The 26,702-nt window shown below is 45.1% G+C and overlaps 1 protein-coding gene across 2 annotated transcripts in view; it reads left to right on the plus strand.

Moving 5' to 3' along the window:
* Positions 1–345: 345 nt before the first annotated feature.
* DENND10 (DENN domain containing 10) overlaps positions 346–26,702 on the plus strand; it is a 109,013-nt gene continuing 82,656 nt past the window's right edge. Inside the window, exon 1 of one of the 2 annotated variants that reach the window (XM_078643911.1) lies at positions 346–667. In XM_078643911.1, the coding sequence (XP_078500037.1) occupies positions 619–667 (49 nt within the window). In that variant the 5' untranslated portion in view covers positions 346–618. The remainder of the gene's footprint in view (positions 668–26,702) is intronic. The other variant, XM_078643912.1, reaches the window with a different exon arrangement.

The following is a 26,702-nucleotide window of genomic DNA, read 5'->3' on the forward strand; positions in this document are numbered from 1 at the left end:
TAAAAACACAGCATGCCACCATTGCTACAATTATAATCTAACACACATAATTCCACTACACACCACATTAACACACTCCATAACACTTAGCAAAAATACATTACCATTTACAATGCCATTAGCTCAAACTCAAATAAATCCGAGCCCGATTGCATTTCTAATGCTTGTTTTAAAAAAGGTATGCAACTCGCGATTACAAATTACAACGAATTTTGCACTCAAGCGTTAACTTTCAACCTAATCATTTACAAGATTTAACAGGGGTTGGCAGTGGAGCGCTCCAGTCACGTTTATCCAGTATTCTGTAGCTTGTGTCTGTTCGTAATTTCCTGTGCCTCATCAATTAGGCAAGAGTGCATCTTTACAGAAGCGGGTGTGATCGGGGCCGAAGGGTAGACGCCTCCACGGTCATGTGCCTGTTCCGGGTCCAGCCGCCGCTCGCAGGGCAGAGAGGCAGCCTCGGCCGGTGCATCCAGCTCGAATCCAGGTCCTGAGAGCGCCGCTGTGAGCGGTAGGGAAGGGGCGGAGCGGTGTGCGTGTGGGAGGTGGCAGGGGAAGGCGGGAGCAGGAAACACCGAGGCTTCTCGAGGAGCAGCAGGCCTCGGGCTGTGCCGGACCATGGCTGCGGTCGCCGATACACAGCTGATGCGGACCGTTGGGCTTATCGGTAAGGACACTTGGCGCCCCTCCGGAGCAGCGTGAGCAGATAGCTCCCTGGTGAACTTTATGTCTGGGCATGTGTGCGTGTTCTCTGGAAACACTGTCTGCATTTTTATAGCATTGTTTGTTTATGGAGACAGTCTTGTGTTCTCGTGAAATTGATGACCTTACTGTCCAACTCACACCGTCCCATTGGGTGTCGCCCCTCATTTTCTCTGAGCAGAACTGTCACAGTGGGGCATTTTGTCACTAGATGTAGACGTTTAGTTTATCTGCCTACACATTAGCATACATGGCAATATTTTGAAACGAGAAAGTGAGATTTGGGAAAAAAAAATGAAGGAACTTAATTTTTCAAATTAATATACGTAGAAGCAAATGCAGTTTCGGGCGAGAGACTGGTAAATACAGCCATTTTTAGCTTACAAATATCACGAGTCTCTCGCCTCAATCGTATGCATTTGGGAATTCCTGGAGAGAGATGTGGGGAAAAATGTTTTCCCCGTTAACTTGCATTGGAATGGAGGATGACTAAGCTGGGAGAAAGCTACAATAGCACACATGTTACCTTTAAAAAATCGGAAATCTCTCTCCTAAATAGCGACTGGTGGCATGTATGCATTTGCGACTAATCACATTTTAAGTACCCAGCCTATATTGTATTCCCATTAACATAGTGTTTCTTACCCCTGAGGAGGTGATGAAACGTATTTGCAGATGAGTACCACACTACTCTGTGCTTTGGTAGGTGAACAGTGACCTTTCTTGAGGAATATGTAGTCATTGTTTTGATCTTGTGAGGATGACTTGAATTATACTCTTTTTGTGTTTTGTTGCTGCCCTAATGAATGCATTTGAAGAGAAAAGGAGACTGGGTACTTAATACTAAATGATAGTGTACTGATATATAGAAAATGTGATAAATCTAAAGAGTATTGACTGGTTTTGAAATGCGGGCCCATCATAAATATTCCTCTAGAAAATATTGGACAGTATGGCCTTTTTGAATGGTCAGGGAAATTGGTCATGTTTTAATTAAAAATGAATGTAAATTTAGAGTCTGAAAGAGCTGCAACATTAGTATAGTCATTGGCGGCATCTAGCATGATTAGGACATCTGTGTTCTTTAGCTGTACTGTAGATCTCTTCATTGCTTCACAATACTAATTTTGACTCCTATGCTATTTGTGGCTCAACCCAGTAACCTTCAGGGATTTACATCTCGATTTAGAAATTGTTATGTTATGTTATTGTGAGAAGTTGGCCTGATATATAATGTTCACTATTTTAGTGAGCACTTTGTATCAGTCCAAACAACCCTTATTGATGATTGGTTGTAAGTCAACCTTATAGACCAGCTATCCTAGTAGCATGGATACTAGCAGTCTAAGGCTAAGACTCTAGAGGGCGTGTTAAGCCAGCTGTTTTACCATCACATTACCCCTTGAACACCAAGTGAAAGGACACCACACAAGTTGTTATGAAAATAAATGTATATTTATTTCTAACAAGTCTACCCTGAACTCTTTATGAGTCAGGGAGCTAAGCACAATACAAAACTCTTAAGAAAATACTTTAAGTCGCACAATTTACAAAATGCCCGAGGGGCACGAAAAACCATATATTACAAAAGTGGAATGCGAATTACTAGCAGGTAAGTAACTATTCTCATAGACTTTAGAAACGCTAGTCCTACAATGCTAAACACTTAGATTAGTTGCAGGAGGCCTGTGGACGTCGTGTGCAGAGTGGGAACTCTCACGCGTAAGGCGGGAAAAAGTCTATGGAAGCTAGTAAAGACAAAGTTACTGTTCTCGGGCGAACCCGACTAGGTGGGTCGAAAACGGGAGTGGATCCGAACACTTAGGGTGTTGGACTATGCTGGAGCACCGGAGTACTCAGGTTACCTAGCCCAGGGGCTGCGGCTGCATAGGGTTGAAGTTGCGTCGGAAACCCACGTTGAAGATCCAGGAGCCTGAAGAAAGAGTTGCTGGCAGGCGGCCAGTGAAGAAAGTTCGTGGTGATCCAAGCCTGGATCAGGGAAGAAGAAAACCTGAAAGCAGAGGGGACCAAGTTCTGAATCACTAGCCAGTGATTAAGTGGGCACCAGGATGGCACCGGGTGAAGTCACCGCAGTCAGGTGAGTGGGCGCTGCTGGGCTCTGCAGTCTCTCGGACTAGGAGGCGTTGTCGGCGACCAGGATGGAGGTGCGAGCTGTCCCACGAAGGTTCTTGCTGTCGACGTCGCTGGACCCAGGATTGGGGCAACAAGTCTTGGCAAATGCAAGGCCCACGCGGTGGACCTAAAATGGCGTCTTGAGTGGACCAGGAGGGTCCAGGGTACTCCTCTTTTGGAGGGGAGCACGAGCTAATCTGGAGCAACCAGACCAGCAGTGTTAGTTGTCGTGGAGCGTCGTGAGGGGGCCACTAGCCAACGGGCAAGCGACCTGGACAACGCGGTGAGCAGCAAAAAGCAGAAGGGCCCCACGCCGATCTCGTGGATGCAGGGGGGCTGGACTTCGGTGCTGGAGCTGCTCAGGGTCGGGGCTTCTCTTACCCCAAGGCACTCAGTCGAGGGTCACTCAGGCGTCATGCTGGACAAGCGTCGTGCAGTTCTGAAGATGGCGGTCCCTCGAGGTCGCGTCACACCCACTGATCACAGCTGGGCTGATGATGTAGGTTGAGGTCAGAGGTGCCAGGGAAGCCGGTTCTCGTCGTGCTGGAGCAGTCTTGATCCGAAGGAGAGACTGGCAACAAACCGCGATGCTTGGTTGGTGCCTGCTGCTGCAGGGTGACTACTCCTTAGTCACAAGGGAGAAATCTTGAGAAGAGTCTTGAGTTCCTTTCGTGGAAAGTTGGTTCAGGATTCAAAGATGATCTGATTTGGAAGGGGGCCAGTTCCTACCTTTATCCTGCAAAAAGGGGCTGGCACGCGACTAAGTCCTGCCCTATGGGTGGGACTAGGAGGGGGGTGGTTACACCCCTCTCCTTTGGCGGGCTTTCCCCAGGCCAGGGGCTGGAGTGCCCCTGGAACTGGTTTCAGCCGGCCTATGCACAGTGAGCACCGGGGTGCCACTTGCAGTCACCTTCCTCTAAAGCCCTGCCTACCTAGGATACACAAAATCCTGTCTGGGACGGTGCTGGCACCGCCCCTGACAGGAAACCCTTTGTCCTTGCCTCCTGCTCTGGGAGGACTCCCAGCAGCAGGAGGGCAGACTTGTGTCTCGGTGGCAGCATCCATTTTGTGGAGCTAAGGCTGTGTCTGACTGTAACCGGGGTTACAGGTTACATACATGTCGTGTCCCTCTAGAAGGGTGGAATGCTAACCCCGTCGCCAGAATTGGCGAGGGGTTAGTATTCCAATTCGTATGACACCTTACTCGACATGTTTTGATAAAGCGATACCAGAGTTGGCATATAATCGCGAGGATTATAATGCACTTAAGAGTATATGGTATGCGATATCATGGAAACGGCTAAGGGATGGATCCCAAAAGCCGCAGACAGGCTCAGCTCATGCCAGAGCACTATCTCACACGATTCCAAGCACTCTGCCTTCAGGATTGTTAAGGCCTGCCATAGGAGTGACTGATAGGAGATCTGTGTGTCCATTTAGGTTTAGATATAGGAATACTATATCTACAACAGAGGGTGGGTACACCACTCTGCCCCAGCTGTCAAGCAGCCAGTTGTGTCTGATTTAGTTAGTCAGCCCAGGGGTGGCATAATACATGCTGCAGCCCCTGGGAGACTTCTGGGTGCACCTCAGCCCTGGGTACAGGGACTTGAGAGGGCCCAGTGCCAATTCAGTACCTGCGTACAATTTGGATTAGAGAGAACAGCTAGGCTGTGGGTCTGATTAGCAGGCCCACAGCCAGGGAAAGTCGTAAACCAGTGAAGCAAAAAGCAAAAATCTGGGTGATCATAGGATTGCAGACCCTACTCTCCTACAGTTATGTTATTTGGATTTCTTGAGCGCACAGCTGCCCCAGCTAAGGGGCGTCCCGGCGCTATATAAAAAAGGTAACATAACTAACAACGCAAAAGGAAGCAGGGGTGATTAATAAGGTAAAGGAAAGAGATGTGTCTTGACAGCTTTCCTAAAAGCAAAGAGATCGTCCAGAGAACGGACAAAGGCAGGAAGAGCATTCCATAACTTAAGAGGCCAAGACCGTAAACGATCGACCACCTTGTCTGCATTTCTGAAAATGAGGAACAAGTGCCAGGTTTTGGCCGGCAGAGCGAAGACTGCGCGAATGGGTGTACAGGGATAAAAGATGCTGAAGGATAGCAGGAGTGTCAGATCTGAGAATTTTAAAAGCAAAACAGAGGGCCTTAAACTCTATGCGCCTAATTACTGGCAGCCAGTGCAGGTCGAAGATTGTACTACGGGCAGAGCAGAAGCGCGGCAGGCCCACCAGGACCCTAGCTGCCGCATTCTGCACCCGTTGAAGCCGCAGGACCTCGGCCTGGTTGGCGCCCAAGAGTAGTGAGCTCGCGTAATCTAGCCGCGACAGAATGCTAGCTTGGATCACCATCTGACGGGTGGGGGCATCGAAGAATTTAAGGATGGGCCTCAAACCACGAAATATTCCAAAGCACATAGATGCCACCTTCTTAGTATGGAATGAAAAGGTAAGTTTGGAATCCACCCAGACGCCAAGATTTTTAAGTTCAGAGACGGGTTTTGGGGGAGGTCCCAACTCTTCAGGTCACCAGCTAGCACCCCACAGCTCAGGATGTTTCCCTAGCACCATCACCTCAGTTTTGAGGGCGTTGAGTTGTAAACAGTTGGTCGTAAGCCAACTAGCAACAGCCCTCAAACCATCCGCAAAGTTCGACGCCAGTTGGTCAGAGTCCCCATTGAGAGTTACCGCCAGCTGGGTATCATCGGCGTATGATACCATAGTGAGACCCCCATCTCTTCGCAACCTCCGCCAAAGGTTGAACATATAAGTTGAAGAGAGTGGGGCTCAACGCCGAACCCTGCGGGACACCTTGCGCGATAGCATGGGGCTTAGATGTAAACGGTGGAGCCACAACCTGAAAAGATCGTTCCGAGAGGAACGATTGAAACCAATCTAGCGCCCTGCCTGAAATACCTGCCTCACTGAGCCTTCTAATGAGAATGGTGTGAGATACAGTGTCAAAGGCGGCACTAAGGTCCAAAAGGACCAGTGCCGCCGTTTGACCTGCATCTAGTACAGAGCGGAGATGTTCAACCATATATAAAAGTGCCGTCTCTGTACTATGTCCAGATCTAAAACCATTCTGTGTAGGATCTAACAGGTGTGCGGAGGCCAGATGGTGTGTTAAGATGTTATTCACATGGGCCTCTGATCTTTGCCACCCAAGGGAGAAGGGAGATAGGTCGATAACTCTCCGGCTTCAACGGATCCAATCCAGGCTTCTTTATAATGGGCATGACACAGGCAGCCTTCCAACTAGGTGGAACTGAACCGATGGTAAGGGATTGCTCCACCAGTTGGCGAATAGGAGGGAGGCAGAAGGGCGCCGAGTCCAAAAACTGGGCAGGTCTCAAAGGGTCATCCGGAGAACCAGACTTGACCTTAGCCGCTAGGAGATTGAACTCCTGCTCCGATGGTATAGGGAGAGAGGCTAGGCACAGAGAAGTGCGCACTGTTAGAGTTGTAATGTCAAGGTCAGCTTTAGGAAAAGAGCGATAGATGGCATTTACTTTCTCCACAAAAAAGCTGGCTAACGACTCACAGTGGGCAAGAGAACAAATCTCCGTAGTGGGAAGTCTGTTCACTGTGAGCTCCTTCAAGACTTTAAAAACCAGTTTGGACGGGTTAGGGCTCGCCTGGAATTCTCGTGCATAGTAATCAGCACGGGCCCGGCAGACAGCTCTATGATATGTCTTTACCTTGGCCAGATAGCATGTCTTCAGGTCTTTATCATAGTTCTTCCTCCAAGCTCTTTCAGCCTGTCGGCAAATAGCTTTAATACTCCTGAGTGCCTCCGTGTACCAGGCATTGGGCTGAGAATGACGATTTCTACTCCAACCAGCTGGAATTAATGCGTCAAGGACTTTAACAATCCAAGCGTAAAAGGTGGTATAACCAGTTGCTACATCATCCGCAAGGACCAGGGGTGTAGTGATCAGTAAACGATGGAAATCCTCCAGTTTGAGCTTTTTCCAGGGCCGCCTGAAAGATGTTTTATCAGGCTTCCCAATAGGTTGTGTCACCAATGTGACAGAAAGCTCAATGAGATAGTGATCACTCCATCCCATGGGTCTAGGGGGTAAAACCTCGACCAGTTGAAGGTTAGTAAAAACTGGATCGAGGATATGACCTCCCTCGTGGGTAGGGTGGCGGACCAGTTGGAGTAGCTGTACTGCTTCAAGATCGTCCAGCAGACCTCTTACCGCTGGTATCTCTATGACATCAAGGTGTATATTGAGATCGCCGATGATGGTAATATTGGAGGAGAACAGAGAGAGAGAGCTTACTAGCTCAGGAAGAGCTTTCCTAAAGGCGCTATCACTCCCTGGGGGGCGATAGATCAGAAGACCTGATAGTGTTTGGTGCTGACTAAGGCCAATAGAAAAGTGGGCACACTCTGCGCCAGCCAGGTTCGTAGGCTTCCAGATACAAGTATAACAGGTTTTGAAAGCCACGGCTATGCCTCCACCTCTCCCCTTCCGATTTAATGTATGAATTGCATAGCCCGGGGGAAGGGCCAGATTAATAATAGCCGTATCTTCATCACCTAGCCAGGTCTCCGTCATAAAAAAAACATCAGGGCTTTCTAAGGAGATAAGTTCAAAAATATCTCGATGATGTTTCGACAGAGATCTGACATTATGGTGCCACAATTTAGCGGCACTAGGAGACGAAGACTCCTTCTTGCGATACAATATTGTCTGGCTAGGGGCCATCGTCGGTGCCGATAGCTCCCACCAGCCACATGGGCAGGCATGAGGGCCGCACAAGGGATGCTGAGCTGAGTGCAAACATGAGGGCAACCCTCGTCTGATCCGATGGAGAGCCTGACTGGAGTACTGATAGGTCATACTTACAGCACGATGGAGTCCTGCCACGTCCTGCGTCCTCCTTGCGCGGATGAGCGCAGACGGGCAGGACTCTGGCACGACTCCGGCACAGCGAAGGCGTCACAACTGCGCGTCCCGCTGCGCGGGAGGGGACGACTTTAAATAGGCGCTCCCCGGAAGAAGAGGAGCGTGAGGACGCTCCAAGATGGCGCCCGCCGGTCTTGCCAGAGCCCAAAGCAAGATGGCGCTGGTAATCGGACCCCGACCCTTCCAAGGGACCCAGGACCCACCAAAACGGTGGTGCTAAACTCGTTTTATGTGCGGTGAGTGGAGGGGGGAGATAGAACCCAGCCCGGTCCGCTAAAAACAGGGGAAACGCAAAAATCAAATAAACATAAATATTATAACAGGAAAGTTTAAAAAATATCAAAGCGCCAGCAGCAGCGCGCTATCAGTAATGAAATACCTGTTTCAGGTAGAAAGGGAACAGCATAACTTGCTATGCAAACGTGGCTACACTGTTTTGTTCATTTGTACCTGTTAGGATGGCCACCTCACTTCATGTCAACATTGACACTCTTTCAGTGTCTGAGCTTTCAAACTGCAATTCATTTTTATCAAGTGAGTTAGTTTAATTACTTCTTAGGTTAGGGAAGTAACACTGAATCCAAAATGCATTTGTTTGTTATACAAAAGCCTAGCCACATTGTGATGAAATGCATGTACCACCAGCCTTTTGCACATTCAAGGCAAGGAAGCCCAGTTTGTCGGTCCAACTGATGTCTGATCCCGGGTTGTTGTTTTCCCACTTTCCTTCCCTGAGCAGGACACAGCTCAGTTTTTTATTCCTTGTCAGTCGTTCTCTTTAACTTGGTATTCTTGCCTTAACGTGCGTGCGGGCGGACGGAATGCGTGCGGGCGGAATTCCGCTTGTACGCTGACTTTTGCGAAACCGCATGTTACGTGACGAGCTGGGCTCGTCATCAGCGTAGCAGGAGGCTACCTCATGACGAGCCCAGCTCGTCATCAGCGTGCAAGGGGTTACGAGCTACTCCGTGTACCCAGTATCTTGTCAGTGTATTTCAGTGCTGTGTTTTCGCTCTCCATGAGGGCATGATTGCCATCAAAATTCCTATAGTTGCTCTACGGCTAATCCAGGTATGTTGCCTTCCATCTTTTATCGAACCCCAAGGCTTTTATTCAACTCAGTAAGTCATTTGAAAAGCCCATGATGCTGGGCATTACTTTGATAACCTGATGACAATAGGATTATGATAGCTAAGGTCAGGGTGTCGGATATTCAATTATCACTCACAATAATTAATAAATGACCGCTGCACCCAAATGTCTTGTCATCCCCCCACACTCCAACCCCACTCCGTTCTACCACAGGGGACTAATTCTGATATTCGTTCAAGGATTAGCCCAGAGAAGTAGAAAATGTTTAATAAAGTGGTCTGTTGAATCTCAAGTCATTTCCAACATCTGTTATCATCTTTCGCTTTGTTGTTTGCTCAGCTTCATGAGGATATGGAATCCTAGTTGATTTATGAAGAAAACTTCCAGAGTGCCTTATGCTGCTGTGCCTGGCTCATTTAGAAGAGTCATATACGGAGTAGATGAGGCTTTGTGATTATGTTTGGAATGTGTAAAACGGGTTGATGGTCACTTTCATCATGAGGAATTAAATGAGGACATGGGCTCCTCTACGTGTCCTACATCTGCAGCCATCATCACAGCTGGTAACAGAAAAGCCACCAATTCTCCCCTCTGCCACTATCTCAGCTGTCTCTGCCACCAATCCTACTACCACCACCAAGGTAATGGCCACCACTGTTAGCGAGGTGTTCTTGTAGCAGGACAGCATTCTACCCATTATCTAGCTGCTGGATAATGGGGATGTCCTGGAATCTTCTGGCAAATCAGAGCCTGAGAATCCTGCATCACCAGTGACCCAGGCGAACACAACCGCTGCTGCACCTGTTGTATTAAGTGCATCATAGTGTAGTGAAGGATCATGTTATCTGAGGTGACTCAGGAGCTGACACAGCAGAAGATCTTCTTGGAGGCATGGCAGGTGTCTCTCGTACAGATGTAGAAACAACGTGTGTGCACAAACAACGTGAGTGCATCCCTGTAGTTAGGCACACCTTTGGGTTCTTCAAAGAAGACTCATTTTTACCATGGGATGGTTGTACGATTCTTTATTGATCAATTTAATAAATGTTCATCAACGTTTTTTATCAAAATGATTCCTATTTCATATCAACAAAAAGTTTCTTTTTCTCCACATTGTATTCAGTGAAAGTATTAGCATCGTAATTAGACAATACTCCAATGCATTTCGGGCTTCTGTGCCCTTTATCAAGGAGCTCTGTGAACAAAAGGTACAATGTCAGATATGTGAAAACTGCTATAGCCCATCATGTCATAGAGATCATAAACATCATAAATACTGCTTTAGTTGTAAAACATACATAGTGTACGTGTCAATACCTTCATCGTTTCAAGTGGTGTGATTTGCATGCATAAATGTGCCCAACGTGCGCGTTATCGTACTAACGTGCCGAGGTGAAAAGAGTGTTCATCATAACACTTTCATTAACAAAACGCTTACGTGAAAGCGGCTTCGCTGAGGCCGAATCACTGTCTGTAAAAAAAGTAAAAGGGAACCATAAAGGTTAGGGTTGTTTCTCCTGCAGGAGATGCCAGTTATATGACTTGCAGGTTATCGGCAGAAAGAAACGCCGACTTACCAGTGTAGATATTATGTCTTCTCAATGCTCTATTGGCGGTTCATGCGGATCGGGGTATCTTCACGAGGAAAATCAGCACACCCGTGGCGTGGTGTGTGAGAGATAAGCGGAAGGTGAATGCGGTGTGTATTTAACTTGAACGCGAGAGGGCTAGGCTCTGATTGGTGCGTGATGCGATCACGTGATCGCTAGTGTCGATAAAAACGGACTAAATGCAATGTGTGCATGCAATCAAATTGAAATTGAAAAAGAACTTGAGGAATCCATTCAAAGTGATGAATTATCAAAAATACTAGAGGACATTAACATACAACTTGAGAAACACACAAAGGAAATAAACGAAAGAAAGATTTGCAAGTTCAGACGTGACACCCTGGACTACAAATTAGGGGAGGTCTACACTTGGGCCGATATATACGCCCAAAGACGGCGTAACAAACCTTACAGCCAACAAACTGACACCTCCTCATCTGGAAGTGAAACCGCCAGTCAACCATCGAGAAAACCAGGAGTTGCAACCAACGTCAACAAAGGCAATAAAAACGTGCACGCAAGCCACAACGTTGAAGACAATTCATCATCAGCAGGGCCTTTTTTAGAATTAGGCCATTGCGAAACAGAAGACCCCGGAGGGGTAAGAGAAAAGGGAAAAGGTCATCCCAACACTAGGAGTTTCACAAAGAAGAACACCTAGTGATTAACATATCAGACACCATGCTAACACCACATGAGATGAAGTTGCTACAAAAAGGTACATCTTTTATCCCTACAACGTCTACTAATTTACTGGAATTGGAAATTGCCACCTTTAAACTGACACGGAAACTCCGACTACGCCACTTTTTTGATATAGTGTTACCACCTATGACTGAAAAGAAACCGGATCAACTGATGGGCTTACGCCCGCCCAGTTCATACATGCCTCCGAGCAGTCATAAATGTATCGATACGTTTGAAACTTAAGTGAAACAAGACCTCACCAAATTAAACTTCCACAAAAAAAATCAAGCAAAACATTACACAGAAGGACAAGGACACTCTAATAAAAAAATCGCGAATAACAAAGAGATAAAATGCATCAAAGCAGACAAAGGAGGGGCGCTGGTTATAATCAATACAAACATGTACATAAATAAGATCAATGAACACATTTCAGACCAGGACACATACATGCCCCTTGAATCTAATCCAACTAATCAATTCAAATTGATTCTAACTGAAATAGTAACAAAAGCTTACGATGCTAAAGTAATTGATGAAAGAACAAGAAAATTCCTTTTGATTGAACATCCCAAAAGCCCAGCAATTAAAATGTCACCCAAGATTCACAAAAGTTTAGACGACCCCCCGTTTAGACCAATAGTGTCCACTAGAGGCTCCATACATGAACCAGTGGGGAAGTTTCTGGATCAATACCTACAACCGCTTGTCAAACAATTGAAGAGTTACGTCAAGGATACGACGGAATTTCTAATAAAACTTTCTGAAATCAAAGTATTTGAAGGAGATAAACTAGTACTCTGCACGGCAGACGTCAAAAGTCTATATACATCCATCCCCCACGCAGGAGGGATAGAAGCCATCGAAAAAACCTTACTGAACAGCGACATTGAAGATCCTATGAAAGCTTTTCTCATGGAACTAATGATTTACACCCTATATCATAGCTACTTCACCTACAACAATGAGTGGTACTTGCAGCTATCAGGCATGTCTATGGGGAATTGTGCAGCGCCCACTTACGCTAATATCTACATGCAAGAATTTGAGACAATGCACATTTTCGATAACCCCATTTGGAAAAAACATTTGACAATGTTCGTGAGATACATTGACGACCTATTCTTCATTTGGCAAGACACTAAGGAAAGCCTGGAACACGCCCTTACAGAACTAAATATCAAAGGCAACAGAGTACAACTTACTTGGCAAATAGATGAGGAAACCATCACATTTCTAGATGTAAACGTCACCAAAACTGGAATGACAACCGACTTGTTTCGAAAAAATACCGGCCGCAATAACACACTACATTATTCAAGCCACCATCAGGGTTCACTAAAACGTCATCTACCATTCTCCCAAATGTTACGCATCAAACGCATAATATCACAACCAGAAACCCTTGGGAAACGCATGAAAGAAATACAATCTAGATTTTTACAAAGAGGATACCCGATGGAGATCATCAAACATGCTGAAGAACGGGTAGAAAAAATACCCAGAGAACAAGCATTAATGAGGGTAACGAAACCCAAAGACGACAGGATAGTAGTAGTATCCAAATATTCCACACAAAGTGCGGCGTACAAAAAAATCATCTTAAACCACTGGCGAATTTTAGCTTCTGAACCTGACTTCAAGGATTTATTTAAATCACCACCTATCTTTGCTCATACCAGAAGTAACAACTTCAAAGAAATCCTCTCTAAAAACCCGATTACAAAAATTGAGGCCAGAGGAACACGCCCATGTCTGAACTGTAACAGCTGCAATAACGTGATCAAAGGAAACTATATATCACACCCCATGAGGGGCAACAAAATCAAACTTAATGTGAATGCCACCTGCGATTCAAGCAACCTTATCTATTTGTTAAAGTGCCCATGTGGCAAAACATATATTGGAAAAACAGAAAGGAAGATAAAGGTACGCTTAAACGAACATAAATCGAACATTTGTATGAAAAATGAAAAATCCAGCATTGCAATGCACTTTCTTGACCAAAAACATAGCATAGCACAACTGAAATTCCTGGTACTTGAAATCATTGAGAAAAAAGAAGGCAAAGACAATCATAAGACATTACTCCAGCGAGAAACAGCCTGGATGTACCGATTACAATCCCTTAAGCCGTTTGGGCTTAATGATCGAACTGAATTAAGTTGCTTTTTGTAATCACCGTTGCGTGATTCTCTAGTGTACTACAATTTTGTGCCACCTGTGATCTTATACATAGTTGTGAAAATACATATTCAGTATGGTGTAATACATGTTTAATGCACCGGTTCACCTGTCCAATATGGCCGCTGCTTAGTATTGAATTGCATGCACACATTGCATTTAGTCCGTTTTTATCGACACTAGCGATCACGTGATCGCATCACGCACCAATCAGAGCCTAGCCCTCTCGCGTTCAAGTTAAATACACACAGCATTCACCTTCCGCTTATCTCTCACACACCACGCCACGGGTGTGTTGATTTTCCTCGTGAAGAGACCCCGATCCGCATGAACCGCCATAGAGCATTGAGAAGACATAATATCTACACTGGTAAGTCAGCGTTTCTTTCTGCCGATAACCTGCAAGTCATATAACTGGCATCTCCTGCAGGAGAAACAACCCTAACCTTTATGGTTCCCTTTTACTTTTTTTACAGACAGTGATTCGGCATCAGCAAAGGCGCTTTCACGTAAGCGTTTTGTTAATAAAAGTGTTATGATGAACACTCTTTTCACCTCGGCACGTTAGTACGATAACGCGCACATTGGGCACATTTATGCATGCAAATCACACCACTTGAAACGATGAAGGTATTGACACGTACACTATGTATGTTTTACAACTAAAGCAGTATTTATGATGTTTATGATCTCTATGACATGATGGGCTATAGCAGTTTTCACATATCTGACATTGTACCTTTTGTTCACAGAGCTCCTTGATAAAGGGCACAGAAGCCCGAAATGCATTGGAGTATTGTCTAATTACGATGCTAATACTTTCACTGAATACAATGTGGAGAAAAAGAAACTTTTTGTTGATATCAAATAGGAATCATTTTGATTAAAAACATTGATGAACATTTATTAAGTTGATCAATAAAGAATCGTACAACCATCCCATGGTAAAAATTAGTCTTCTTCGATGAACCCAAAGGTGTGCCTAACTACAGGGATGCACTCGCGTTGTTTGTGCACACACGTTGTTTCTACATTTGGACGTAAAGAGCCGGATACGTCACCTGTATGAGCACCCAAACCTTAACAAAAGCATCAAACTAATTTAATCTTGTTTTCGAATAATCAGCTGTGCACCTTGCCAACTTCATTTTCTCGTACAGATGTACCATGAGGCGATAAGCTTACTGTCTGTCCTGACTGGTGTGGGACATCCTGAGGGTGGATTCCATATCGACACAGCAGTACAGGGTTTTGGATTGGCCATCCACTAATCCATAACATGCAATTGCTGTGCTTTAGGTCTCACTTTTGTGAAAGTTAGAGCTATTGGTGTTGTAAATGATAATTTTGGTTTTGAATTTCTTTTTTGTTTGCACTGGCGGAGTAGAATTTCTCATTTGCCTGCTCAGGCAGAAGATTTTTTTTTTTAATTCAGACTGTGAACAGAGACTGCCGTATTACATTTTCTAAATGCCACCACAATGTCAAAAACCCATATGCGAGATTCTAACCTAGAGAGACCCTGGAAGAAAGAAAAAGCATCTCCATTGCTTTGTAAGGGGTGGGCATATGTCATGCATAGTAAAATCTGGTAACATTGCGATTAAGTATTTTACTTTATAGAATACTCCTTATAAAGAAGCTGCTAGATAAATTATAAGTGTGCACAGCTCAAGTCGTGAAAGCAGTCAAACGTACCTTAGTGACCAGAATCGGTCACGTGGGGTAACATCTTAGGAAGTCTTTCATAGGCTAGTAGAAGGGATTACTCCCAAAATCAAAAAATGTTAGAAAAGTTGAGTTGGGCGAGGCGTGCATAAGAAAACAAATGCATGCAGACGCCATGTTAAAGATGAAGCGTGGTGTGCTGCACTACAAACATAAAATATACAATGTTTTACTCCAGGCACTCTTACTGAGCAGCGTATTAAGGGGGGTGTCGCAATGCAATGAAAAACCAGGCCGGGTAGCAGAAGCGGGAGAGCATGTTGTGCCTCCCACAGCAACTACGTGCAAAGCATAAATTAAATAGTGGTCAGTAATAGTTAATGAAGCATGCAGAGTAAGGACACATGTAAGAGGGGCTGTCCTTATGGGAGGCTACAAATGAAGAGAAGGAGGTACTAAAGAGAGACTAGTAAACAAAAAAACCAATTAAATCAACAGAATTCCAAAATACATTGAAAGGAGCCAATAAAAGCATGGGTAGAGCTTAATGCCCATATCCTCAAATCAGCATGTCTCGAAGAGACAGCACTAGCGCTGCCTAGGCGAGATCTAAAACGTCTCATGGCATCCATCCTGACCATAAACAGTTAGATTGCAAAAGCGAAAGTATAGAAAGGGCCCATTTTCAGCCTCTTGTCCAGGCGATTAGAGACAGGCTGTCGCCCTGTCTGAGATGGTATTATTTTCAGCTTGACATCGCCACCCCTTCCTTCCTTATCCTGCCAAGTGTCCCCAGAAGGGTTGAGGTGGCAGTACAGTGCAACTCCAGGTCACAGCCTGGGGATACTTGTACAAATAAGAAAGACCAGAGTGTTGGAAGAGGGAATTATTGCATCGGGGTTGCTGATGTTTCGGTGGGTAGTTGGATAAAGCAGCCAGGGAATGGTTAGTAGGTGTTAGTGTGGGGGGTGTTGGAGAGTCAGTTTTGGTTTAGGATAGAACAGCCAAGAGATGCGCTGTTTGGGGCTGGTATAGGTGGTTGAGCTGCTCAGGAACAGGGTGTGTTGGGTAAAAGAATCACCTCTAAAAATAACATTTACAAACGACACACTTGTATGCTATGTGTTATTTATAAATATTTTGTATTTTATGTATTTTGCTTTATAAGTAATTGTCAGTGATGTTTCTGATGCCTCTGGCCTCGGCATGCTGTCGATGTTGGACCAGTCTCACATCTGTTTTCTCATCATTGTTACTTGTATTTTTTGTCTGTCCCCCATGGGCATTGGCAGATGTCACCTCACCTAAGTGTTGTGCAGCATGAAACACATTAGCACGATACAAAACAACTTATTAGGTTTCCACATGTGTGCTCCACCCTTGCAGTGCAAACACCAGAATTGTGCAGAGAATAATTTAAAAGTATGCTCAGTTGGTGTCTGTACCTTACTGTATGCTTTCCCTTGTGAAGCCTTTGGTTATAGCTGAGATGCAGTGAGCCATATCATGGGGAATATCCAGAGTTGCCTACAGTGAATGCGTTGATGCAGACAGTAAACATCGACATGGCCATACCTCGATTACTTACCGGTAATTGCATTACTCTGAGTCCTTCTCTCGCCGTGATGAATCATTAAATGAGGTACTTGTGCCTTCCTTTCACAACCTTCTCAAGAAATAAAAGTCCCCTACCCCTCCTCACTTCCTTATGAAGCCCATTCTATCATACAATTGGACTGGCCGGCAGGGGCTGATTCATCACAAGGAGAGAAGGACTTAGAGTAATGCAATTACCGGTAAGTAATCAAAGCATTACCTCCTTGTACCTCTTGCTGTGATGAATCACTAAATGTACCTAAGCCACAAACCTGACCAGAACAACTGTAATGCACATGTAGGTAAAAAACTTTAATCGGACAGAATCTGAGATGCTAATACTTTAGAACACAGATGCCAATACTTTAGAACCCAAAGATCAGGCATCTGTGGGCCCTGCACCATCCGATAGTGGGTAACAAAAGTAGACCGAACCGCCAAAGTGGCAGCCTGACAGATCTCTTGCAAAGAGGCCGCCTGAACTTCAGCCAAAGAGGTGGGCATTGCCTCTAGTTGACCTCCCCATGATCCCTAGAGGAGACGTCAAAACAAACTGCTTGTATGACAAAAGAATCACAGATCTGATCCACCTGATCAAGGTCTGTGTAGAAGGGTTGCCACCCTTACAAGCGGGACCAAAATTAACAAACAAGGCGTATGAAACCGGGAACTCCTTCACCCTCTTCAGGTAGATCAAATCTGTCCTCCGAACATCAAGGGAATGAAGCACCACCTTCTCAGGAAACTTAGGGTCCGGACAAAACTGGAAGAATCTCCTGTTGAAGATGAAAACTAGATTTAACTTTTGGGACAAACCCAGTACCCAAACGTGGAACAACCCGCTCATCAATCACCCGAACAAATGGAGGGACACAAGATGGGGAACCCAACTCCCCCAGGCAGCTAGCTTTTCAGAGTCGAAAGACACATTTCCACAGAGGACAGAAGTTCAAACTGGGGATATTCAAGGACCTGAAGCACCAACGGCAAGTCCCAAGAGGGACATGCTAGCAGCGGGATAGGATATGAATTTGAGAATCCCTTAACAATTCTGGAGACTAGCTCCTGATCATCGGCCAGACCACCAGAAGACGTGAAAAGCCTTAATGGTTGCCCACTGAACCGTAAGAGTGACCGAACTGAGGACCAAATGAAACCTATCCTGAAGGAACTCAAAGACGTGAGGAAGAGTCACAGAAAGGGATAGCTGTGGATTCCTAGCACACCACTGTTGAAAAGACTACCAGTGCCTTGCATATGAGGATCTGGTGGAAAATCTCCTGCAAGCCTATACAGAAGAAGAAACTGAGTTGGAAAGACCCAGAAAAATCAACCCCTCCCTCCCATTCAACCTCCAAGCAGTCAGCTTAATTTTTGCCAGAGACTTGACCTGGAGAACAGTAAAACTCGGAGGGGAAGGAACCAAGGAAAGTCGCCACTCCTGACCCTCCTTCACAAGAGGAAACCAGATAGAGTGGGGCTACGCCAAAATCACCATAATCACCTGAGCCCTCTCCCTTCAAACCAGAATCAGAAACTTCCGGATTAAAGGAAATAGAGGGAAAACAAATATCAGGCCAGATAGACAAGGACATGTCAGGGCTTCGACTTGGCTAACTCCTCCGACCCCGCAAAAAACTGGGGAAGATGGGCATTTCAAACACTCCTAAACAGATGCACCTGTGGGCGTCCCCACATCTGACATATCCAGGCAAACACCTGGGTAGAAAGACACAATTCCTGATAGGATGGAATCTCCCTGCTCAGGCAATTGGCCCGAGAATTCAGGACTCCGTAAATGTAAACAGCCTGGAGAGAATTCACATGAGACTGAGCCCATAAAAAAAGTGAATCCACAATTTTGACAATGACCGGGTTTTCGTCTCAACCCTGATAATTGACATTGGACTGGGCAGTGGTGTTGTCCGTATAAATGACAACGTCCTTGTCCAGAATCAGGTGAGAAAAGTGCAGGAAGACTAGATGCATCGTCTCCAGTTCCTCCAATTGGAGAACCGACAAATCTGGCTGACATCTTATAAACCCTTGACCTGAAAGGCACATTCCCTTAACCACTTTGGTTGGCATCCGTTGTGATGACCGCCGGAGCAGTCAAAGGAACTATGACTATGAAGATGTTGGAGAGAATAAGCCACCACTCCAGTTCCTGCTGGATTACCATCATTACCGGAAGACCAGAAATATCCTACACATTGGGAACCCACTGAGCCAGAATGAATCTTGGAGGATATTGAGGTGCAGTCTGGCACAAGGATCTAAAAACACAGTGGCAGCCAGATCACCCTCCTCATACAGAACCAAAATGCTTGAAAAGGAGTTGGCAACAGATCCTGCAAATGAGTGAATCTTGACCAATCTTGAGTCCGGCAGAGTGACTATGCCCAGATTCGTCCAGAACCAGGCCCTTATATGCAATATTGTGCTGGAGGCAGCTAGGATTTCTTCGCATTCACCAAAAACCAATTAGAAGACTGAAGATCCAGTACAGTTGCCACATGAGAAGAGGCCAGGAGAAGAGATTCCCCCTTGACCAGGCAGGTGTTGATGTAAAGATGGAAATCCCCTGCAGGTGGGAAACAGCCATCAAAGGAGCCAACACCTTTGTAAAGACTCGTAGGGCTGACTTCAGCCTGTGGGCAGCACCTGAAACTGAAAATGCGCTGTCCCCACAGAAACCTTTGATAACTCTAGTTGATAGGGACATGCAGGTATGCATCCGGTCGATGGTTGCCATAAAATCCCTGGGGAAATAAGATGAATGCGCTGCTTCAGTGACAACATCTTGAAAAGTATAGTAGCCACCAATTGACTGAGGCATTTCAGGTCCAACACAGGCCAAAAGTGTCCCCCAACACCTTATGGACTAGGAACAGTATGGAATACATCCCCCTGACTGACTTGATCTAGAGGCACTGGGATGGTTGCATCCTTTATCAGCAGAGCAGTGACTTTTGCCAAAAGGGCTTCCCTCTTTAAGGAATGTGTTGGAACCGGCATAGGGATGCACCCTGTATCTGGAGGAAGAGAGACAACGATAAATGATCTTCAGAACCCAAGTGTCTGTAATGGAGAGAGCCCTCACTGAAAGAAAACCTCCCATCTTTCAGCCCACAGGAGCCTGGGTCAGAAGAACCTCCATATTTAGGAAAATCACTCGTCTACATGTAATCAAGTTAGGTATTTTTATAGTGGATTTTTACTCAGTCAGAGCATTAAACGTTTTACAGCAGGAGTAGGAATGAGGGCTCTTGTATATTTTGTGTATGCTCTCTGCTGACATTAAAGCATTCCACATCAGGACCAATCCCATCTGAAATATTCCCATTCATACCACCTCTGTCTGTCTGCCCTTATATAGGCCATTTCAAGATCAGACCAGTTTGCCCATATTAATCTCCAGACAGTTAACTTCATACCTTGATCATCCACCAGTTAGACAATTCACACCCTGACTACCCACACACACTACATTCACAATATACCCCGCTACCATGACTAGGTCTCCTTCAGATCTTTCCTAGATAGGTCATTGATATCCATTCCATTGCTGTAAAATGTGAGCCAGATATGATGCGGACAACTGTACTTAAAAGTACTCCTCTTTTAAATTTGCCTGTTGAACTCCACCTGTGTCCTTTATCGCAGAGCTGCAACGAAAACACCTTATTAAAATAGAATTGTAATGGATACTGCTCACTGTAGACCTTTCTCTAGTCAGATAAACCAACCAAGATCTATCCAAGTCAGATAAATAGCCTCATAGATTTCCCTCCAGAAAGTCTAGTCCTCTAGCCACCTTCACCGAATTTTTTCTCTATGTAGATCACTCTGCTCCCAGATCATGTTTATCCATTTTATACTGCTACCACCTCTCCCCTTCCAAATCATTAGAATCCACTAGTCTGTGAAATTCCTCTCACCCCCCCCCCCCCCCCCCCCGGTTTGGCCATTTATACTATACCATTGCCCTCTCCATCACCCCACTCAACTGACATTTCTACAATGAGATCACTTTCTAGTCAAACCAATCCCTTCTAGATTATGGACCTTGGGCCAATGTTTAGGGTTAGAAAGATAGCACCAGGTATCTATCTATTTGGCGGGGTATGTATTGGGGCAGTAGTCTTTCTGTGTGATAGGCCAGGTCTTTTTCTTGATTTCCCGAAATGTTTGGACCCTGGAGTTTGGGCAGATGCTAAAATATGGGGACTTTAAAAAGTTAATTTGGTAAGTCATGATGTGTAGATCATTGAGTTGGGTGGCAAGGGATCCCTTGAATGAGAAAAGTAGTGATCATTTAACTTAATTGGACAATTGAGATGTATAGTTTACCCAAGTGTAGAACAGACACATGTCGTTCATGTGCCATGGGAAAGCAAGATATACAGTTAGACAAACACGAAAGGGATTTATTTATTTCGAATTCAGTGGACAAATATTATTACACGCTGTACCTAGATGCATAAGATCCAATGGATTAGATAGGTGTATAGTTTAAACAAGAAAAAAAGGAGCACGTTTTTCAAATGTGAGGACCAAGAAAGTAAAAAAAGCTTGGAAATCAATCCATCACATTTAAAGGTCAGTATCTTGGGCCCTAAAATAGAGAAAATATCCCACAAATCACTAATGATAGGAAGCAAGACAACAACAAGCAATTAAAAAATCTTGGCTTGATTTTTTTTAAATTAGCTTTCGTGGAAAAACTATCTGGACAAAAACCTATCAAGGGCATATGGAACAGCAAAAGGTATCATAAGGGTCACCAAAAGACATAACATTGTGGAAGCAAAAAACCCTGAAAGTCTTACAAGCCAAAGTAGGAGGCATCTTATGTTATGGTACTGAGATCTGGTGTTTCTTGGTCAACTTGTCAGCCCGATGATGATTTGAAAGAAGCAACCTCCTGCAGTCACATGAGAAACAGACCTACGATAGACCCCCATTGAAAACAGGGCTGTAAGCACTCCACTTCATTACTCCATCTTCAAAAGGAAGTTCAATACAGCCAGCTATATAAGGCAGTGGTAGGCCTGGACATGGAACACTTGATGAACCTATAAGGCAGTACTAACCTTGGGGGGGGGGGGGGGATTGTTGCTGAAATAACACTTCCCCTAAAAGTAGAAGTCGGAGAAACCAAACTCCTGATACATAAAAAAAAAAGCATTGTTTGGCTGAAAGTTTTCAGGCTCTGCACACAGAGTGGGCCAGACACCTCAGCTTGAATTTCATCCTCTTGTAGAAAATACTGATTACGATTGTTCAATCTTCTCTGCTACTCAAGTATATTGTGGCGAGGAAATATCAAATCTGTCACCAGCACATCCTTACCGTGGCTACCACCAGTAATCACTAATCCACTTTGTTCTCTAATGCAGACGCTACCACCAAGCTCATAAAATAACTATATGACCACTGGTGAACAACCGTGATCTTTTTTTTTTTTTTTATACGAAATCAATCAGCAGTGATCTACCTTCTGCCTCAGGGCTTTGAAGAAGTCATGAGTACACAAGGAGGCTTTTTAAAAAAAACCTTTTTCTACGCCTGGAGGGTAGAGAGGACTTAGGTCGGAGTAACTCCTCCCAAATGAAATCATTAAACCACAATAATTACTCCAACTGACCATATGATGGTCAATCCAAAATGCACCTAGGTGGGGGGAACTGAAGCTTGTAGTGTGTGGAGGAAGGTGTAACTTCACCACTCGGTGAGGAAGGAAAGAATTCCTTTTTGTTTAATTACCCTCACACACCCTAGTGGTGTCATGCTTCATCATCGGGTCACCCCGACGCCTAGAAGTCCCAAAATAAAGGTTTACTGGGGTAGCATCTAGGTTCTAGATCCCACTACAAAATAAATATTTCAGTGCTCCCTCCATTGAGATCATGCACATCCTGGTAATTAGTATGTTAGGATAAGATCCGATTATGAAGAATGCCACTAATACAGTGGGTCAGGGTCCTTTTTACACAAAGTGTGGGTTTGACCATGTCATCTATCAACACTCCACACCAGGTCTCTAGAGCATAGGTCTGAGATACCTTTGGGTTGGAAAAGTTAGCTGGGAGGCTGTATCTTCTCAGTCCTCTCGCTCCCCACCCCTCCAGGTGATTATATAACTTGTGTACTATCCAGCTAACCTGGCTCATCAACCTTACAAATGAACTAAAAATGACCAACTTTCTCTGGACAGAGAATGGCTCTTATGCTCCAGTCACCTTTCCTATGCATTACATAGTTATTTTTTTTAGCTGCCCCCACTCCACCCCCCAATATCTGAAACTAATCCCCATGTCTTATCAATGACACATTAGCTAGCACTTCCCACTAAGGACTTCAGTTTTTAGACACATTGCATTATGAGACTTTATGGTCTATATTTACCCTTCCTTTTAATGATTGTCTGTAAAAGGCTGGAAGCCGACCATTAACTTGATTGACCAAGCAAGATAAACACTTTCCCTAAATGTAGTGGACATGCAAGATGTGCCGTTGCATTTATCGACTAAACCGGAAACATAATCAATTCATATAGGTCACATGTTATTCAAAAATCATTTTGTCACACAGGTCTGCCAAATGCAAGGGACTTACTAGGGTCAGGCAGTAAAGTGGAGTAGGCTGCAGGAAGTGTACATAGCACAGGTAGTTAGATTTAGCATTGAACAATGATGCAGCGGTAAATCTGCCCTAGCTGTAGCTTGAGTGTGGTGTGCTGGAGATCTGACAGTAGAGGGAGAATAGTGGGCACCTTATCGTACAAGAGGGTTCATGGAAGACCTCTGCTGTTGTTTGAAGCTGGGGAATATGGAATGTGGCTCCTGGTCTTTCAAGGTCTTGACAGAAGCAAATAGAAAGTTGGATCACGCATCTCAGAGGGGCGGACAACATTGCACTACAGAACTTACCCTGGAGACCAGCACACAGAGGAATGTGGAAATCACTCGATACGTACCTAGATTTTTACGAACCCCCATGGAAACGACTCGCCCCTGAGACACACCCCCTGCTCCCCCTTTAAGTGCGGTAAGGTAAAGGCAACTGAGCGCAACTGCTATGGCCTCTCGGGTCAGTAGGTGTTACAACAGGTTTCCCTATCTCTCCACAAGCAAGCTAGCCACATGTCAAAAGACTTATGTCTTCTTGATATTCCTTCACCCCTTTCTCCCCTGCCTTTCCTTTCTTTCACCCTTTTTTTTTGTTCTCAGCAAACTACGTCATGTGGGGTTAGCTAAATACATATGCCAAAGTACCTCAAATCGCTATTGTACAAACTTCGGGTGGCTATCCCTGTAACAGAAATGCAAATGTCTTTGCTTATAAAACTATAAAAAAATACTTTGAAATAAAACAAAAAAGAACGTTGCCAAAGGGAGTTTCACCTCATCTCTTATGCCCCTTTGCTCCAAAGCCTGGGTGAGGATAACCTGAGTGCAGGCCTCATAAAGGTTTAGCAGCACAAGAAAATGTCTTTCTAATGACAGCCACACACTTGAGCATTGGCTAGTGGGCTTGGGCAAGAGAGGATCTGGAGGCATTTATTGCTTCCAGACCCATCACTGATCATTCCCACTGGTCACTCCTCAATATAGGATGTGGTAAGATGTCTTCCCCCACTGGCTCTCCTGATATGGGGCGCCCACCTCTCCCTCCCCTATAGTAATAGCACATCATTGTTAGAACACTAACAGTTACCACTTCCCAATTAATATGTATTGCATACAGTTCTCAATGAGCACAAAACATGTTTCCCACTTGGGTACCAGCCGTTTTTCTAGTCTGGATGGAAAGTTTCATGCTGGCTAGGCTCATCCATAAGTTGCTGGTGTCACTGGTGGTGAGTCCCTTGCTCACTTTGCCACTGGAGTCAAGCAAGCTCGGCTGAAGACGGCTGTAATGCCAGAAACCGGTCCTGGGAAGCTTGATTCCGGTCCAGGGAAGACATGGCTTGGCAGTTCGGGCTGGACTGTTCCCATGAGGCACAGGGTCAGACTGATTTGCATATGGCCATGTGTGCTCTGGGGTGGCGGAGTGAGCTAAAGAACGGTGATGGATTAAACCCAGATCAGTTGACTGGGGGTGAGTGTTTGTATTGTCAACGCTCCGTCCATCACCACCTTTGGTTTTTCTTTGTTCGCCCTAAGTTGGCAGGGTATGCTCAGACGTGAGTCCCTTGCTCACTTTGCCACTGGAGTCAAGCAAGCCCGGCTGAAGACGGCTGTAATGCCAGAAACCGGTCCTGGGAAGCTTGATTCCGGTCCAGGGAAGACATGGCTTGGCAGTTCGGGCTGGACTGTTCCCATGAGGCACAGGGTCAGACTGATTTGCATATGGCCATGTCTGAACTGGGGTGGCGGAGTGAGCTAAAGAACGGTGATGGATTAAACCCAGATCAGTTGACTGGGGGTGAGTGTTTGTATTGTCAACGCTCCGTCCATCGCCACCTTTGGTTTTTCACTGGTGGTGAGACACCTGCTCCTCATTGGTGTTCCATTGAGGATTTGAGGGCGTGGCTCTAAGTAGGGAAGTTTTTTGCACCCTGCTCCTTCTCATGCTCTCCGATGCTCTGAATGCTTACTTGTGTGAGGGAGGAGGTTTATGGGTTGCACGACTCCTGGCACTTTCCCTTGAATTTTTCCATCGAGAACTGCAAATATTCTTAGGGCTGGCTTGTGGGGGACCTGTCCTTCCTGAGGGCTGGAACCGGTATTGGTTATTTAAATTCAGAGTCACACCTTCTAGCTCTCTATTGGGTGGCTAATCTGGGAACTAATTATTGGATGAAAAAATGTGCCAGATGCTGGGAGCCTCTCTGAACCTTCTTCTCACCCCCCTTGCACCCAGCCACATACTTAAGGATGGACAGGCTGACTTTGGCAGGGGAGGAGCACGATAAGTGAGTCCTATGTCTTGGGTTCCCTGATAAGGCCCACCTACTGTTCCTCAGTGAATTATCTGATAGGGGATGCATGACTTTCAGATTTGCATTGCCATTGCCTTATAATCACACATTATTTCTAAGTGCGTTTTCCCAGCTTACAGCTAGCATATACAGTTCCCAGTTTACAGTAAGTGCTCCTTTCCGCTTTGCAAAAATTGCCTTTTTCTAGTAGGAAAATAAGTACCTCTTTTCATTAAGCACGCAATTGTAGGTTCCCATTAAACATGCTCATCAAGGTAATTGCCAAGCAGGCAATGATGAGTATTCCGTGGTGTGCAGTGAGAGGAATTGGCTGGAGGCCTAGTCCAGCATCCTGACGTGAGTCCAGGGAGTCTAATGATTGGAAGCACTTAAATTCTGTTCACCTGCTCCTCCCATCAGAACTTCATGGTTCATCCTACAGCTCTTCTCATTCCAGTCACACATCTGTGCATCAACAGGAGGACGTGCTGAGATACTACTAGCACCAACCACGTTCTGTATATTGCACTTTACTTGCAAGGCGTCTCATGATGTCTGCCACAAGGTTCTCCAAGCTAATTGCTTTTCTTGGCCCATTTGATGGGCTCTTGAGCTATAGGTTTGTGGATACTATTGTTTACCACTTTCACCTGAATGTCACCAATATTATTGTCCTTTATTTGAAGAATTACATTATTACCTTGCGTAACTTGACTCTCAAGTGATAACTGAAGTAGAGCAACTTTTGTGTACTCTAGGAGGTCGTATGGCTTAGGAACAGAGATAAAACATTTTATAGTAAATAACATGCATGAAACTCACTGAGTGTCCACCTGGGCTACCGGAGAAGAGTGTCTCGTTTTATTTACGTGCAAGTCAAAAAGACAGTTAAAGTGACTACTCACATCAAAAACCAGAAAATGCTAGCACATTGAGGCCCAGATACCACTCGGGTGTTTACAGCATTTACGTCTTTAACATTGGCGCTTTACTCAGTGTTAACTTCTGGGGCTGCAGTAGGGCAGAGTTTGGAAGGCATCAGGTTCTCTATTTTATCAAAAATATCTGTCGAAGAGAGGTGGCAGACAAATACAATATAGCAAATTAGCATGTGGTACAACTGGTCCTGTATGGATGGTTTCTAGCTGTCAGCACTACACTAGAAAGCTTAG

This window comes from Lissotriton helveticus, chromosome 5_1, assembly GCF_964261635.1.
Source record: "Lissotriton helveticus chromosome 5_1, aLisHel1.1, whole genome shotgun sequence".
Taxonomy (NCBI): Eukaryota; Metazoa; Chordata; class Amphibia; order Caudata; family Salamandridae; genus Lissotriton; species Lissotriton helveticus.